General features: G+C 38.9%; 1 protein-coding gene and 1 long non-coding RNA gene across 2 annotated transcripts in view; one reads left to right on the top strand and one right to left on the bottom strand.

The window, feature by feature from the left end:
- Window positions 1-14,684, bottom strand: part of LOC129212437 (uncharacterized) — a 298,847-nt gene that overhangs the window by 208,173 nt on the left and 75,990 nt on the right. Inside the window, exons 2-3 of the long non-coding RNA XR_008579167.1 lie at window positions 14,295-14,377; window positions 453-505 (exon numbers count right to left, since the gene is read on the bottom strand). This is a non-coding gene — a long non-coding RNA (uncharacterized LOC129212437). The remainder of the gene's footprint in view (window positions 1-452; window positions 506-14,294; window positions 14,378-14,684) is intronic.
- On the top strand, window positions 3,029-9,481 carry DYNLRB2 (dynein light chain roadblock-type 2). Its single transcript, XM_054841014.1, has 4 exons — window positions 3,029-3,085; window positions 3,285-3,360; window positions 7,065-7,232; window positions 9,180-9,481. Exons 1-4 carry the CDS (start codon window positions 3,083-3,085, stop codon window positions 9,221-9,223), a joined length of 291 nt encoding a protein of 96 aa, XP_054696989.1. The 5' UTR covers window positions 3,029-3,082; the 3' UTR covers window positions 9,224-9,481.

Below are 14,684 nucleotides of genomic sequence, written 5' to 3'. Positions count from 1 at the left end.
AAGGCTGTGTGCTAAGAATGGGTTCTGTGGTTTCACCTCCTATGCCACATTATCTACTTCTACCAAATTTCCTTGCAGACTACTTGGCTAGAAATAAAAGCATAGAGAAAAAAACCTGAAAGAACCAACTGCACAGTCATCAACAGCATCACTATCAGTATGCATGAGTTCGTTCCACTTTATAGGCCAACAAAACTGAAAAATTCTAGAGATATCCTACAGCATGGGCAAGGGAAGCTATTGTAATAGCTGGCAGACCTTTAGAGTTACTTGTAATCAAGATTATTGGTTATAAAAAGCAAAGTTCTTCCTGAATTGAAATGACTTATGCTGTTTCATAATGGCTGGCAACAAATCAAGATTGTTTACAGCACTTCCATGTAGTTTCACTCCCTCTCTCTGAGTCTCCAGGTTCAAGCAGCAAGGAAGGAATGAAAATCTCATGTACTTACCAGCAAAATCCTCCTCCTAGTTTCCACGTGGAGAACTACATCTTCTGTCATAGCTTGGGGAAAAAAAAAAAAACAAACCAGTTTTAAATATTTTCCATCTTTCAGTTGATTTTTTCCCCTCAATCTCAAGTATAAATGCAGAAATTAGTTTAAACAAGTGCAAGCACCTGAACTTTAAGCTTCTCACTTGCTACTTTTACCAGCAAATATTTAAACTCACACAGATAAGATTCCAGTCCTAGATTATGAGGAGTTTCTGGTTCTCAAGCAGTATCACTCTGTTCCAAATACTGTATTCACTACTGTTTATCAAAAGAATAATTATGTTGCTTGGAATCTGAATTCTCAGTAAAATCTCAAGTAACCAAGAAAATATTTTCATTTGTTGTTATGTGTCTAAGTCTGAGGCAAATCCTATCTGAGTGCCTGTAAAAGTCTGCACGTTTCAGTCTCTCATGCTGAGCATAAATAATGCTTCCAAGAATAATCCTCCATCGTGCTAGCTGTCATTTTGGCTCCAGTTCAGTATTTTTTGCAAAGCTGAGCTGGTATTTTTATTGGTTTTAAAGACACATAGGCATCTTGTGTCCATGAAGGAAAACAGTGGTATTGAAAGAAGCCTTGAAAATTAAAAAATAGCAACAGGGCAGCCGAATAAGTGGAAAAACTCCTCCTTTTCATTTTTCTAGATCCCTGGAATTGCCAGTCTAGTTACTGGGGGTAGGATTACCACTATCCCTTATAGTATGTTATCCTATAGCGTGCTGACTTTAATTGGACTGTAATAGCAAGGCTCACTCCTGTGACCAACACCAACAGTAGAACCAGGTTTATATTATATAATCTATAAGTTTTCATTTAAGAGCATCTACTGACTGTATTAAACCAAAATTGCCCAGCAGATGTTCCAGTCAGATTCAATAATCACATACCAGTGCTTCCATTTGTTCAAAAAAATGAAAAAGTATCTCATTTCCAACAATTCAGACCACCATACTTCTTACTGTAACAAGAGAGCACAGGTGTAGCAATGCAAATTTCATTGCTGCCTAAACTGTTCACAGGTGAAACAATTCACACAGCTGATGCAGTCACTCACATGCACCAGTATCTCCTGCAGGCATAGTGTTCTTAATTGCCTTCCACAGCATGTCATAGGATGTTGGGTTAGCTCCTAAAATAGTAGCTTTTGAAATAAGTATGCTGATATTTCTGATAATTTCTCCCTTCCCTTATACACCAGATTTTCAATTCAGTTACACACTTATCTGAATACACAGCAACTTCAATACTTCTGATTTATGCTGGCCCCTGCCAGTCTGAAACTTAATAAATGCCTACAATAATATTGTTGCAATAGATAGGGCAATCCCACACACTGAAGTTATTTTCTCTCCAACATAGGGCTATAAACTGCATTAAATTATGTGCTGGTACACTGTTGCACATTTCAAATATAATTGGGTCCTTAAAGAGCTGTAGATTAATAACTAGCTTGTTAATTTAAAACCTTTCTGTTTTTAAAAAAGGGGGAGGAGGCCCACTAGCGGCTTCCCAAAACACCAAACTTTGTAAACTTGCCAAATCCTTAGAGCAGAGCAGCTACAAGTCACTCTAATGACAAGACCCCAGGAGGCTTCATAAACAAGCCAGAAGACTCAATAAGACTAGCTCTGTCCTTAAAAAGATATGTAAGAGTCTTTTGAACATGTCAGTACTATTGACTGTGTGCATGGAGGAAGGTGGCTCTTCAAAGCTCTTGCACATTACCAAAATAATAGGAGAACAAACTTAAAGGAGAATAGAAACATGTAGGTAACTTATTTACACTACAACATTGTAAGAGTAGCCTACACCAATTTGAGAAGTCTAGTAAGCTACTGCAGCACACTTTTCTTTTTTTTTTATGAAGATGATTTATCTATCTATACACAGTGATCATAGCACAGCTAGGCTGGAAAGCTTCTACCAGTGGAAAACAAGCTCTGCACACCCACACAGTATGTAACACTTGTGGAAAAACAGAGAGCAGGTGAGACAACGCTTATAGATAGGAAGGAAAAGAGTGCTTCTTTCCAATGACAGTAGATAAACTGTTATCTTTGGGATTTGGTCAATATTATTCTTAGCTTTAAAAGAAACTAACAAAAAACCCTCCCCTACTACAACAACCAAGACAGCTTATATTCATTTCACCTCACCTGCCAGAGACCAGCAACAGAGCTCAGCCACAGGACTGCGCAAGGCAGACACCACCCTAACGGCCGCAGGACCGTTAGAAGCCCTAACAAGCCCTAACAAGCCCTCACCGCCCTGACTAGCCCCACCTGGGGCCTCCCCTCACGCTCTCTGGGCTGCATTTAAGCCCGGGCCTGGGCCCCTGCTGCTCTACAGACCATGCTGTAGGTACTGTTAGTCTTAGCCCTCTTGGGGTGCCTCTCTTGGCTGCTCCTGGGGCGTGAGTTGTGGGGTTTAGCACGGACCTACACAGTAGCTACCCGCGCCGGGCGCAGCCCGCAGTAAGGCCGTACCGACACCCTCTCCTCAGGGGCCGCACTCAGCTCGCGCCGCTGATCCCCGGCGTCACTTCCGCCGCTCCGTAGCAACGACGGCACGGCGGCAGCGAGGCCATGGTAATGGCGACGGGAGGGGAGCGGGGCAGCCGGCGGCGCTGGGGAGCGGCCGGGGGTGATGGGGGGTGCCGGGGGGGGCTCTACCCTGGGGCTGCCTTCTGCACCGCGACCCCAGGGCCTCCTCATGGGGGCCCGTGCCCGCCGTCGGGTGGGAGCTGTGGTGGCTGCGGGGGTGCTGTGGTGGCCTCTCTCCTCACAGGCTGAAGTGGAGGAAACCCTAAAGAGGATTCAAGCCCACAAAGGGGTTGCCGCAACTATCGTTATAAATGCTGAAGGTAAAACGTCTTCTGCTTTCTCCAAGTGACAAACTTGGTAGTAGCAGTGAGTGTAGTAACTCTTAAACACAAACCTGCAGATTATGAGGTGTTAACACAATCTGCTTGCAATGTTTTATTTTCAAGAATGTGTGTTTCATCTTAACACATGAACATTTGGTTTGTGGCCATTTCTTGAAGCTCTCCCTGTGATGTAACTTTTCATTCAAGTTAATGGAAAGCAGAAAAGTAAAGACCCTTGACATAAGTCATCTTTGAAGAAATAAGTGCAAGTATCACAATTTTCATTTAACTTAAAGAATTACATGCTGTTACTTACCCCCCTTGTTTAACTAAATTATATTTTATTTTTCAGAACCAGCTCTTGAACATCTCTTTGTGGGTTACAGAAAGGGAGAAAGAGTGGCACTAAGCTGTTGCTTTTACAGGCATTTTTAAGTCCAAATTTCTTCATATATGCAAGAAAACTGACTAGCACTTCACTCTCCCCCTCTTCATCTGAAAAGCTGTAATAGGACAAAAACATCAGGAGAAAAGTATCTATGAAACAAAGTTTGTTGTCTTCTGTGGGAGCCATTCCTTGGCCCTGCTAAATATTCACAAATTCTTCAAATTGTGTTATGGTGTGGTGTCATAGGAGGAAGAGTGAGTTTCATGTCAGGCCAGCTTTGGCTGTGATCCTGAAGACTGCAAGCCAAAAGAAAGCAAAACTGGTCACAGAAATCAGTTTTCAGAAACCAGGTTTCTCAGGTTAATCTGGTTTAATCATTCCTTTACAAAAGACAGCTCACTCAATTTACTTTGCCCATAATTTAGCTGACCTCTTTCACTTTTACAAGTCCCCCCAAAATCTATTGAACTAGCAGAAATTTAGCAACAGGAGGAAAGCACACTAAGAGGGAAGCCTAAATGTTATTTAGCCTTTAGAAAATGTGGGCATTTTAATTTGTGTGCCTGGACATGTTAAGTAAAATGTGCCTTAGTTCACAGGATAGCCAGTGCAGGTCAAGAGAAGTGCATAGCCTGGCAAGTAGAAACTGAAAAGCTGCTTTGTGCCTGCATATGCTCATGTCTAGATATGGCTGTTCACCAAGCTGAAACGCAGCCTGGTTTTAGAACAAGTACTGTTTCAGCCATTTCTGTGTTCTGTTTCAGTAAATAGAATATGACTTGATCCAATGAGCACTTAGACTAAGCTGCAAATGAGAAGTGAACAAAATCAAGCACTTAGATAACACAAATGATCCTTTTTGAGCTTGCAGACTGATACATGTCTCAAAACAAAACTGCCAATGTAATCTAATAGAAAACTAACCCAGTTTTCTTATGTTCTGTTACTTGGAACAGTTGACTTGGCACAATATTGGTCAAGTATGCTTTCCCACTCAGGTGTACTACTGCAGTTCATCTTTGCCTGTGGTAGTTCTGTGGTATTGAGGGAAAGCTCAGATATAGCTCTGCAGAGTTAGGACAATAGCATGCTTTTGAAAAGGCTTGTTTGGATTCCTTCTGTCTCAATTTTTTGATTTGCAAAGGAGGAAGAACATTCCACTTCCCTTTTTTGCACATTAGACTATTCACAGCAAGTGAATATAAAGTCCTCCCCTGTCCTGTTCAAACCTCCTCATCCTCACAAACCTGTAGAACACATGGCCAGACTGAAGCAGATGGACTAGTACAGGAATTTTGGATTTAGTTTATCATTTAGAAATGTTTTCAGACCGGATGTGAATGCAACAGAGTGTATTCCATGAGGATGTATTCAAGGTACCAAGAAGTTAGATTCCACAAACTAAACCTCAAAGTAGGTGTGTAGTTGCAAGTTTTTGTAACATCTTGAAATACACATAATTAGCACTGGTCAATCTAATTACTTCAAATCTTTCTGTAGAAAATTTAATTTCTCTCTATCCTGAAACATTTAAAACAAGTGTACAATTCAAATTAATCACAGTAAAAATACTCAAACCAGTGGTGCAGTAGTGAGGTTTCTTAAGATGTTCAGATTCCCTAAAAACATGAAACACTGTTCTTTACTAACATGAAAAGTTGTCCTGGTTACTAAGTTTTTTGTAATAGTGTAGGCACACTTAGGTGTAATAGCATGCAGGTGAAATAGCAAATTAAAGATTCTGGATACAAACCTTGCCTGTCATTTTAATGCTTAAAGTTGCTTTGTTCACTGAAACCTATGCTAAGCGTACCTTGCTTATTTGGAAAATCTCATAAACTTGCTATCCTTCCCAGATGAGAAGGATCACACTACAGCATTTCTAATGAAAGATTTATTTGCCTTTCTCTAATTTGGGTGGCAGAGGCAAAGAGAATTTGTCCTAAAGTAAGCAGAGCTCAGCTTTAATCTACGGATGTCACTAGTGTCAACTCATTTTCATGTTGTTATTAGACCTTGGAGGATCATTTAACATTTACCATTTTCATTAAAAGTGCTATATTTGTTGAAGCAATCATTCAGATACAAGGTCATATAAACTTGACACTAATTCATTGCTGCTTTTAAGCAACTTACTATTTAATGCTGTGATTATATAGATATTCTCATGCTAATGCAGTGCTTGGGAGCACCTGTTGCCAATAAAACATCAGTTTCAGTCTCTGTGTAATCAACATTAGACACAAAGGATGTACTGGGTCATTCTGTACACTTCCCTAGGCTACACATCCTACCAATGCCCAATTATTTCTCCAGTGATGACACAGATTTCAAGTGTTTAAGATAACACTTTCCTAGGAAAATTATGGAATAATCTAATATCTGAGGTGGTTCTGTTACTTCTTTTACTCCATTTCCTCTAATTCTTTACCTAGCATTCACTATTTTTGCATGTTAATTCTTCTTTTATAGTCAAAACTCTTCAACTTAAGTCATACTACTCTTTTTGCACTCCTGTCCTGTCCATCTGGAAGACACAATACAAATGTATGCAAAGAGCAAATTGCCTTGCCAGCTTGTAATCTATTCTCTTTGTTAGTAGGTCAAATAAATTTTTTATTAGTGAAACAAGCTTATTAAAGCCAAACAGTTTTACACTTGCAGGATTACTGTGAATCCTGTTTTTAGTTTCACCTGGTAGCCTGTTAATATAAAAAACATGATTTGACAAATCATTGATAAACAATGATTCATTAAATCATAAAAAATTAATATGGTCATATTTTTAATAGTTGGGATCCACACACTGTGTACTATCAATTGTCAACATTCTGCTGCTAATTGGAAGGGATTGTTCCAAGGGTGGTTTTGCTTGCCAAATGCAAACATGCCACTTCTGCCCTTTGATTGCTCTTGGTTTTTCACTGGGAATGTGTAATTTCTATCACTGCATATGCCAAAGGCTGCGGTTAAAGCGTGGGTTAGATTCTTGCAGCCAAGATACAAACTCAGTGACAGTGTTTCAGCTGATGAAGCACCATAAGTGGTTAAGTACTACAGAATGGAATTTGATAGGTATTTCAGAGCCTTAAGCAGCAATTAGGCTCTTTCAAAAGTTTCATAAGGCAACTCAATGTTTAATTGCCACTGATTAATATAAATTATACTTTAAAAAGCATATAGATACCTGAAATCAACATCACTCTCTTCTGCTAGAAAACAGAAAAAGCTATGACATCCTTGGTTTTTCTTTTATGATCTGCTGTATATGAAGAATGTGCAACTCGATTATTAGAAATTTATTTGTTTGCAGGAATTCCGATAAGAACAACCCTTGATAACTCTACAACAGTCCAGTATGCAGGTCTCCTTCATCAGCTCACCATGAAAGCTAGGAGCACAGTGAGAGACATTGATCCTCAGAATGATCTAACCTTTCTTAGGATCAGATCAAAGAAACATGAAATTATGGTAGCTCCAGGTAATACTTCTATTAAAATAACAATAGAATTGTATGTCCTTTTAAGTTTCTTTTAATTCTTCATGAATAAGGCTACCATGGAAAATGCATTTTGAAAATAAGTATATGAAAATATAACCATATATTCACCATGTAACCAGATTTATTAGGATTTTAATGTACAGAGTTTATACTATTCAAGCTTGGACACAACCAAACAAGTCTAGATCTGATTAATGGTCTGGTTTCACAAAGGACAGCTGGACATAAAAATATATATATCAAGTAGTGTGTGTGTGTATTAAAGGCAGCAAATCCATTTTAGCTCCAAACAGATGCAAAAAATCTTTTTTTTTTTTTTTTTTTTAAAAAAAAATTATTTTTTACTTGGTATGTTATCATGACTTCCTAGCCATAGGTGGGATTTCTGTCACAGATAAATGTGTGGTATTATCACCAACATAGTAACTGTGATATAATTATTTTCCTCAAAACAACTGGGGGAATATAGGAACCTGTTTCTCACTCCTCTTAAATACAAATATACGTTAATTTGTTAAGTTGTGTCTAAAATAGATAACGAGGCCAGATGAGCTGTGGTGGAGCTGTGGTCAGTTACCATACAAGGTGAATCAGGCAAAGCGGAAGTGATTGGTTGGGGCTGAGATCTTAATGCGTGTGCTAGCTAATTGAGAGACTAATGGTATGCAGGATTCTGACAGAAATATGCAGTGCAGGCACGCAGAACAGAAAGGGAGCTTCAGGGATCTCCTCAGCGTAGCCACTGGGGAGGACGTTGGCTCTGAGCTGGTAGTGATGGACAGCCTTTGCTGGGGTAGTGCTCCGATGCTGATTTCATGGAAAACGTAGAGCAGAGGTACTGCACTAGATATGCATTACCTCGTCTCACTGGAATTATTTATAATGCTGCTATGAAACCTGTATGTGTGAAAGAAATCTGGCACTGTCATTAACAGTAGTCATCAGCTGATATTAAGATTAAAATAACAGTTTAGTTTCTATTTTGGAGTATAAACCTAATGCATTTTTTAAATCATGGTTTTTGCTCATTGATTGGAACTGATGCACTTGATTCTTCTTTTGCATTTGCCTTTCACTTATTTTTTAGAGGTGACTTTTTGACTAGTAACCATTAAAGCATGTTGACCTGAAAATAAGTGGTATAAAATGTGAAGCTTTTTTGCTAACAGGGAGATTAGTTGTTCAAAGGCTTGATTGTATTTTACTGTAATGGAAGGTGGCACATGAACCACCTTTGATTTATATTAAGTTGCTTTTGGATGCAAGAGACAATGCAGGAGTGCAGGTTTTTAACTCTCCAAAGCAGATATGACCCTACTAAATTCACTGGATATTTTCAAGAAATGTTTCATTTAAAATAGATAATGTTAAATAGCTATCCAACTGAATTGTTTCCAAAACTTCCCTGGGCTTTTAGAATTAGTAGGCGAAGTCTGGCATGCTTAGAATTTATTCAGAGTAGAAGTCTATTCAAATCTTTTCTGCGTTTTTTCATGTCGAAATGGGGTTCTCAGTTTTGAATAAACTACTTAGTGAACTGAAAGAAGTTCCCAGCACCTGCAGAAGAGGCTGCAGATGTCAAAAAATTTTTTATTATAACAAGTGCTAGCTTCCAGGTGCTTATCTTGTGACTTTTTTTCATCTTGTTTAAATATCTTTACAGCTTCTTGAAAGCAAATCTGCTGCTTACTAAAATAATTTTAATATGGTATAGTTAAGCTTTATGACACAGATCTTTTTTTATCTATAATCTCAGATTTTTGTGCAAACTGATTACATTTTCTAATTTTTTTTAATAAAAATGCTGTTGCTTTTGCTTGTGTTTTATAAACTAATAAAAAGTTGGAGAGGAGCAGATGAATAAAGAGTATTTATCAGGAAATAAGAGAAAATATTTTAACTGAACATTTTTATATCTTTTTGCAGATAAGGAGTATCTCCTGATCGTTATTCAGAACCCATGCGAATAGTCCTACTATGGCAATATTTTTAGAGACAGTGATGTAGTTCTACTTGTTAAACTAATATTACTTGTTGATGTTTAGTATCAAACATAGCACTAAGTAATTTTACATAAAGTGTAACTGTCATGACTGAAATGTTGCCAATTTAAAGTTCTCAGTTGTAGCTGCATCAATTTGTGTTTGAGCAAATCATAATGCATATATCAAAATATTGTATGTTCATCTTGATACTCAGAAGAACAATAATAAAGCAAAATGCTTAAAACCCTCTGTAATGGATGTTCAAGCTATTCTTGCAATTAAATCATTCTCTTTATGTTTCTAACATTATGTTGGAGGAGAAATCGTACCTCATGGGGAGTTGTAGATCATGTATGTATACACCTATAAATGCATCCCTATGAACTAGAGTAACCACAGTTAGGTGAACCAAAGAATACAGATGTAGTTTATGTCACTAATGACAGACTGGATATTGCCCTGTCTTTCCATCCTGCTATTTAAGTTTTCTAAAGGAAGAAAAGTGAAAGAAAAACTCTCTATTATTATTTTCCAATTTCTACAGATGGAAACAATAGCTTCTTTTAATATTTTTAGTACTGGGAATTTCAAGCAGACACAGTTGAGCCTACATTCTAACGTAGAACTACTGTTAGTTTGTTAGTAAGGGTAAGCAATGTCGTAATTAAACCAAAACATTTGATAACTACTTAAGCCTTTAGATCCAATCCACAAGCCGTGCTCCCTAGTGACACAGGACAAGGGTGGGTTAAAGCTCAGCGTTTCCCAAATCAGATCCACGTTTATACAGCAGCACCGGCAATCGGATACGTACTGTGGAGCGCCTTTAAAGCAGATGCACTGACCAACAGCTGCTGTAGGGTTAAGCTACCTGCAAACCCATCCTGTTTGGGAGACGTGCTATGTCAGCGCCTCGGGCGAGTCTCCTGGCTGATGTGGGAGGCAGTGCAGAACGGTGCAGCACCCATGTGCCCCGGGTGAGGGTAAGCTTTCCTCCCTCGCGATCCCAAAGTCATGCTAAGTTTTGCACTTGAGTATATGCAGAGACAGTGTGAAAGTGCAGGGAGTTCAAGCTTGAAAAAATATCCAGTCATACTTGTACTACAAATCATCCCAGGTTATGTAGATTATATATAAATTTTATGAATTATTTAAAATTTAAAACTTCAGATTGTCTTCAGTTGGTCACAAGTTGGTTTTTTTCCTGGATATCAGACGGAAGAAAAAACAAACGTGTGGGGTGGCTGTGAGGATAAAAGGAAAAATGAATCTGTTGAATACTGCTCAGAGATCTTTGTAGTACATCATATGAATTGTGGTTGAGGTTATGAAACTGATAAATCACCACATGTCTCAGTGGATACGGAGTCAGCGATTTGCTATTAGGGCTATGTTATGTATCACTCCAACTTACACAGAGTATCAAAGCCTGGTGGTATTTTTTCAAATCTGAGTATTTGCTCAGACTTTGCTGAACGGCTCGGAAAGGCTGTATTTCACTGAAAAATCTTGGATGGTTGGTCCGGCTCCTGGGAGCAGAAGGTATCTGAGCATTCAGATCTCAAAGGCTAGCAGGCAGGTCCCACACCCAAGCGGTGGGGACCACGGAAGATTCAGTGCCGCTGTGTATTGAGAGGAAGCAAACCCAAAGGCCCAGTGCGATGGAAATGAAGCAGAGCAATCCAGCTGGGCAGGGCTACTCACAATTTTAAGGATATGTCAATCAACGGGACGTTATTGGTGCCACTTTTTGTAGTCAGTGCTGTACCAGAAGAATTTCCTTACCACTGGAGGGTTTTTTAATTGTGCACTGGAAAACAACCATTTTAAGTTGTTTGTAATGAACCAAGATATTGACATGTGGCAGTGCTTTTAAAAAAACTAAGTTTTTATTTGTTATCTTCTCTGCTTCTGTTGGGATAATTTTAAAAATCCAACCACTTTATTGCTATGCATTAATGACCATTTATTCTACTAATATCCTGGCATGTCAAACGCCTATCAGTTCAAAGCCCAGATTTTTCACTTCAGCACATACCCAAAACTATTGCTGAATTCCAACTACTATTAATGTGTATTTGGGGCTAACAGCTTTGTTTCCGCAGTTTTCTCTAACAGCATTAAATTCTGTGGAGGTGTCGCGGACGCAGTCATGCATGTCACTCATAAGAGAGAAGCAGCAATATACTTTATTCATACAGAACAGTCAATTAACAAAGTTCAACGGTAAATGTGACAGTGGTTTAACAAGATTCGATGGCAAGGTACGCTTGATTACTGCAGAGAGAGCAGGCTCAGACAAAACTGTCAGAGAGACCCTCCTGTTGAGTCATGAGGTTCAAAGAGGACCCCCTGGCTTTCTAAACTCCTCGGAGAGGAGTCTAGGCACGGCTGGATCCCATCCTAGTTCCAGACTTGATCAACAGTTCATGCCTAAAGGATTATAAATGCACAATCAATCCCTTCTATCACTTAACTTAGATTTCAGAGTTTAGCATGCTGTTAGTCACTTACTGAGGATGTGTTGTGGCAAGGAATCTCAAAACCTCGAGGAGTAACCTTGAGAGGTGTCCCTGCTAAAGGGGAGATCCTGGCATGCAGCTGCTGCCATGCAGGAGACCTCAACGGGCCCTGGGCTCTCCACTATTTATGGAGTAAGATGATTGACTTACAGCCATATCTGCATACCAGCAAGACCTCTGGGTCACTGTTCCAGACAGCCCTTGGCTACCACATTGCCATCCGTCCCCCAAAGTCTAGATGCAGCCAGCACGATCCCCACTGGTGGTTGTGGCTTTAGGTGGGAGGGGAGCCACATCACCACAGGAGGTTTCACTGTGTAAATCCAGAAAACTGCCAGAATTACAGTCCCTGTTACACTTTTCTACTGTCAAAAATAATATTGGTGTTGCAATTTCCAGCATCACTGAAAAGTGTCCTTCAGCCCAAAGAACCCAGTAGTGCATTGCAAACAAAAAAGCTTAGTGTCTGGCAATGTTCTTTCATTTTTGTCTTTCTGATACATGTGTTAGTTCCCTTTACAGACTTTAATCCAATATTTATTAAGCAGCTGATGATTGCTGTAGCTTGATAAAGCACTCAAAAAGACACTTAAGCCAAATCATTAAAATTAAACACATGCTAAATCATTTTGCTGAAAAGTGTTTTTATGTGGAAAAATGGCCTTAAGCAGATGCGTGCAGTTCTCCAAGGGTCAAATACTGCTCACAAATTAGTTTCTTTCCCTGTTCCTATGAGAGGCATAGATGCAGATAAGAGGGCAAAGTTTGGTCCATTTATAATGATGTGCATAGTAACAAATGCTATGCAAACACATGGGCTGAGCTGAGCTTCTGCCAGCTCCTCTTACCAGGGCAGTCTCTAATCGGGTTTCCTTGAAAGCACTGTAGTATTATACAATTTTTGGCAACATCTTCACTAGGGAGCATAAATTGAAATACTCCATTTCATTTCCTGGTAATTTGTTCCTATTTTCTGTTAGCAAAAGCAAGCTGAACACGTGTAAACTTTTCACTTAGGTCTTTCAGTATGAAATGGAAGTAACAATAGTTAAGTGTCTTACAGTCCTGGTGGAAAACCCTCCTCAGCACATGGATCTGAACAAAGGTGGGCCATTGAGAAGGAACGGAGTCATTCAGACGAAACACAGGGAAATAAATTTTCAAGTTATTTGAGCATGACAAAAGTGTTACACCAAGTCATTTAAGCTCTCATTTATGTGAACCAGCAGAGATTTTACTAGTTAACAATTAACTGGGAGGGAGGTTGAGGAAAAAAGTAGCATGAAAGAGATTCATTTCATAGATGATCATTTTGCCAAGGGAATGTTGAGAATGTCTAGAATGGCTGTTGTTCATTGAAAGGCAGCGCTGGGTTGAATTGTAACATGCTAGTTAGGCAACCAGCCAAGGAATAAATTATGTCAATATCATGCATTTAGAGTCCTCAAAATAAACAAATAGAAAGTTCTCAGAGAGCCTCCCACTTTCAAAAAATAAAGTACCTTGGATTTTCCTTAACATACAATTTTTCAAAATGCATGGTCCCTCATGGGACAACAGCTTTAGCCAGCTGATTCAATAAAGGCAGCTGTTAATTCTGTATTTTCCTCATCTGCCAATTAAATACTTTTAAATATTTCATTTAACGCACATTCAGTGCATTCGGTAGTCTGACATTCTATGAAGTTTCTTGGTTTTCTGGACAGTTATCATTTAGTTCACGTTAGATGATGCATAAAGAAGTATCAAATGGTGTATTTTTTCAGTAATATTTTCAGCTTAACTCAAGATGTAGTAGATCTGTGGCCTTATGTTTGTAAGTTATTTGATTGAATAGAACTATGGGATACAATGAGAGTGATTCACAAACTGTGCAAGTGATAAAGCATTTCCGAGATAATGAACCGCTAACTATTTGTCACTTGTGCAGACTTGCAGGAATTTATGTACTTGTATTTTGTCAAGTCTGGTAAGTGCATTCTTGTGACAGGATTCTTGGAAGGGAGTGTAATGGTGAGGAAGGTGGTATTAAATATTAAATATCGAGGCAAAATGGTCTGAAGTGGACGGTATTCATTAAGGATGTTCACAGTTCACCTAGCAAGCACTAAGATGTTAAATATGAAATTCTCCTACTGCCAGTGAATGAATTATCAGACTCTGTACTTTTTCATATATTAATTGTGCTTGCCAACATTGTTTCAGTGAGAGGTTGCTCAGATTTACTGATGATGCAAGGTGACAAATTAGCATTTTGCGTACAGCAGTGTTATATATATATGATGGGCATATATAGGTGTATATATGTGTATAAAGCATGTATATATAATTACCGTTAACTTCCTGAGAGGTGTTTGTTGGACCACACTGGATTCTCTGAAGAAAATACCTGATCATAAGTGTTAATAATAGTGAGCCTGAAAAGGGCAGCTTAGTAAAATATCAATCATATCTGAAAATGCAATTAGGAATTAATATGATTTTGAAGAGTCATGCAGATAGTTTTGGAATTTAACAGTGACAGCAGCACTTACAATAACAGAGGGTTTTCTCAGCAAGAGGAAACAATCCCAGCTCCACTGTTTCAACTCAGTAGGACACAAGTTCTGGAGTGGACCTGCAGAAAAAGCCACAGTTTTCCTCAATAAACTGATGTCATCCTTTTAATTATGTTTTAATTCTTAAGTTACTATCTAGAGACAGCAAGATAATTCCCCTATTGATTTTTCAAAGCTCAGGTAGCTAAATTAGAGTAGCCAGGAGAATTCCAAGTTTGTGTTCCCTTTGCCTGGCACCTGAACAAATTAAATCTCTCTGTTTGTAGAAAAATTAGGTCATAACAACAAGGCTCACTGTGGGACTTCACAGTTTCCATGGGAGAAAGGAAGACTAATGATTGGAGAGAAAGCCTGGAATGTCCCAAG

Source organism: Grus americana, chromosome 13 (assembly GCF_028858705.1).
Source record: "Grus americana isolate bGruAme1 chromosome 13, bGruAme1.mat, whole genome shotgun sequence".
Classification (NCBI taxonomy): Eukaryota; Metazoa; Chordata; class Aves; order Gruiformes; family Gruidae; genus Grus; species Grus americana.
Note: the sequence above shows the minus strand (reverse complement) of the source record. Positions and strands in the feature narration are given on the sequence as shown.

Bases quoted from the DNA above. Each gene is read 5' to 3' on its own strand.
- DYNLRB2 (XM_054841014.1), top strand. The intron at 3,361-7,064 runs GTAAAACGTCTT...ATTTGTTTGCAG, and splicing joins TATCGTTATAAATGCTGAAG to GAATTCCGATAAGAACAACC. The intron at 7,233-9,179 runs GTAATACTTCTA...ATCTTTTTGCAG, and splicing joins TGAAATTATGGTAGCTCCAG to ATAAGGAGTATCTCCTGATC.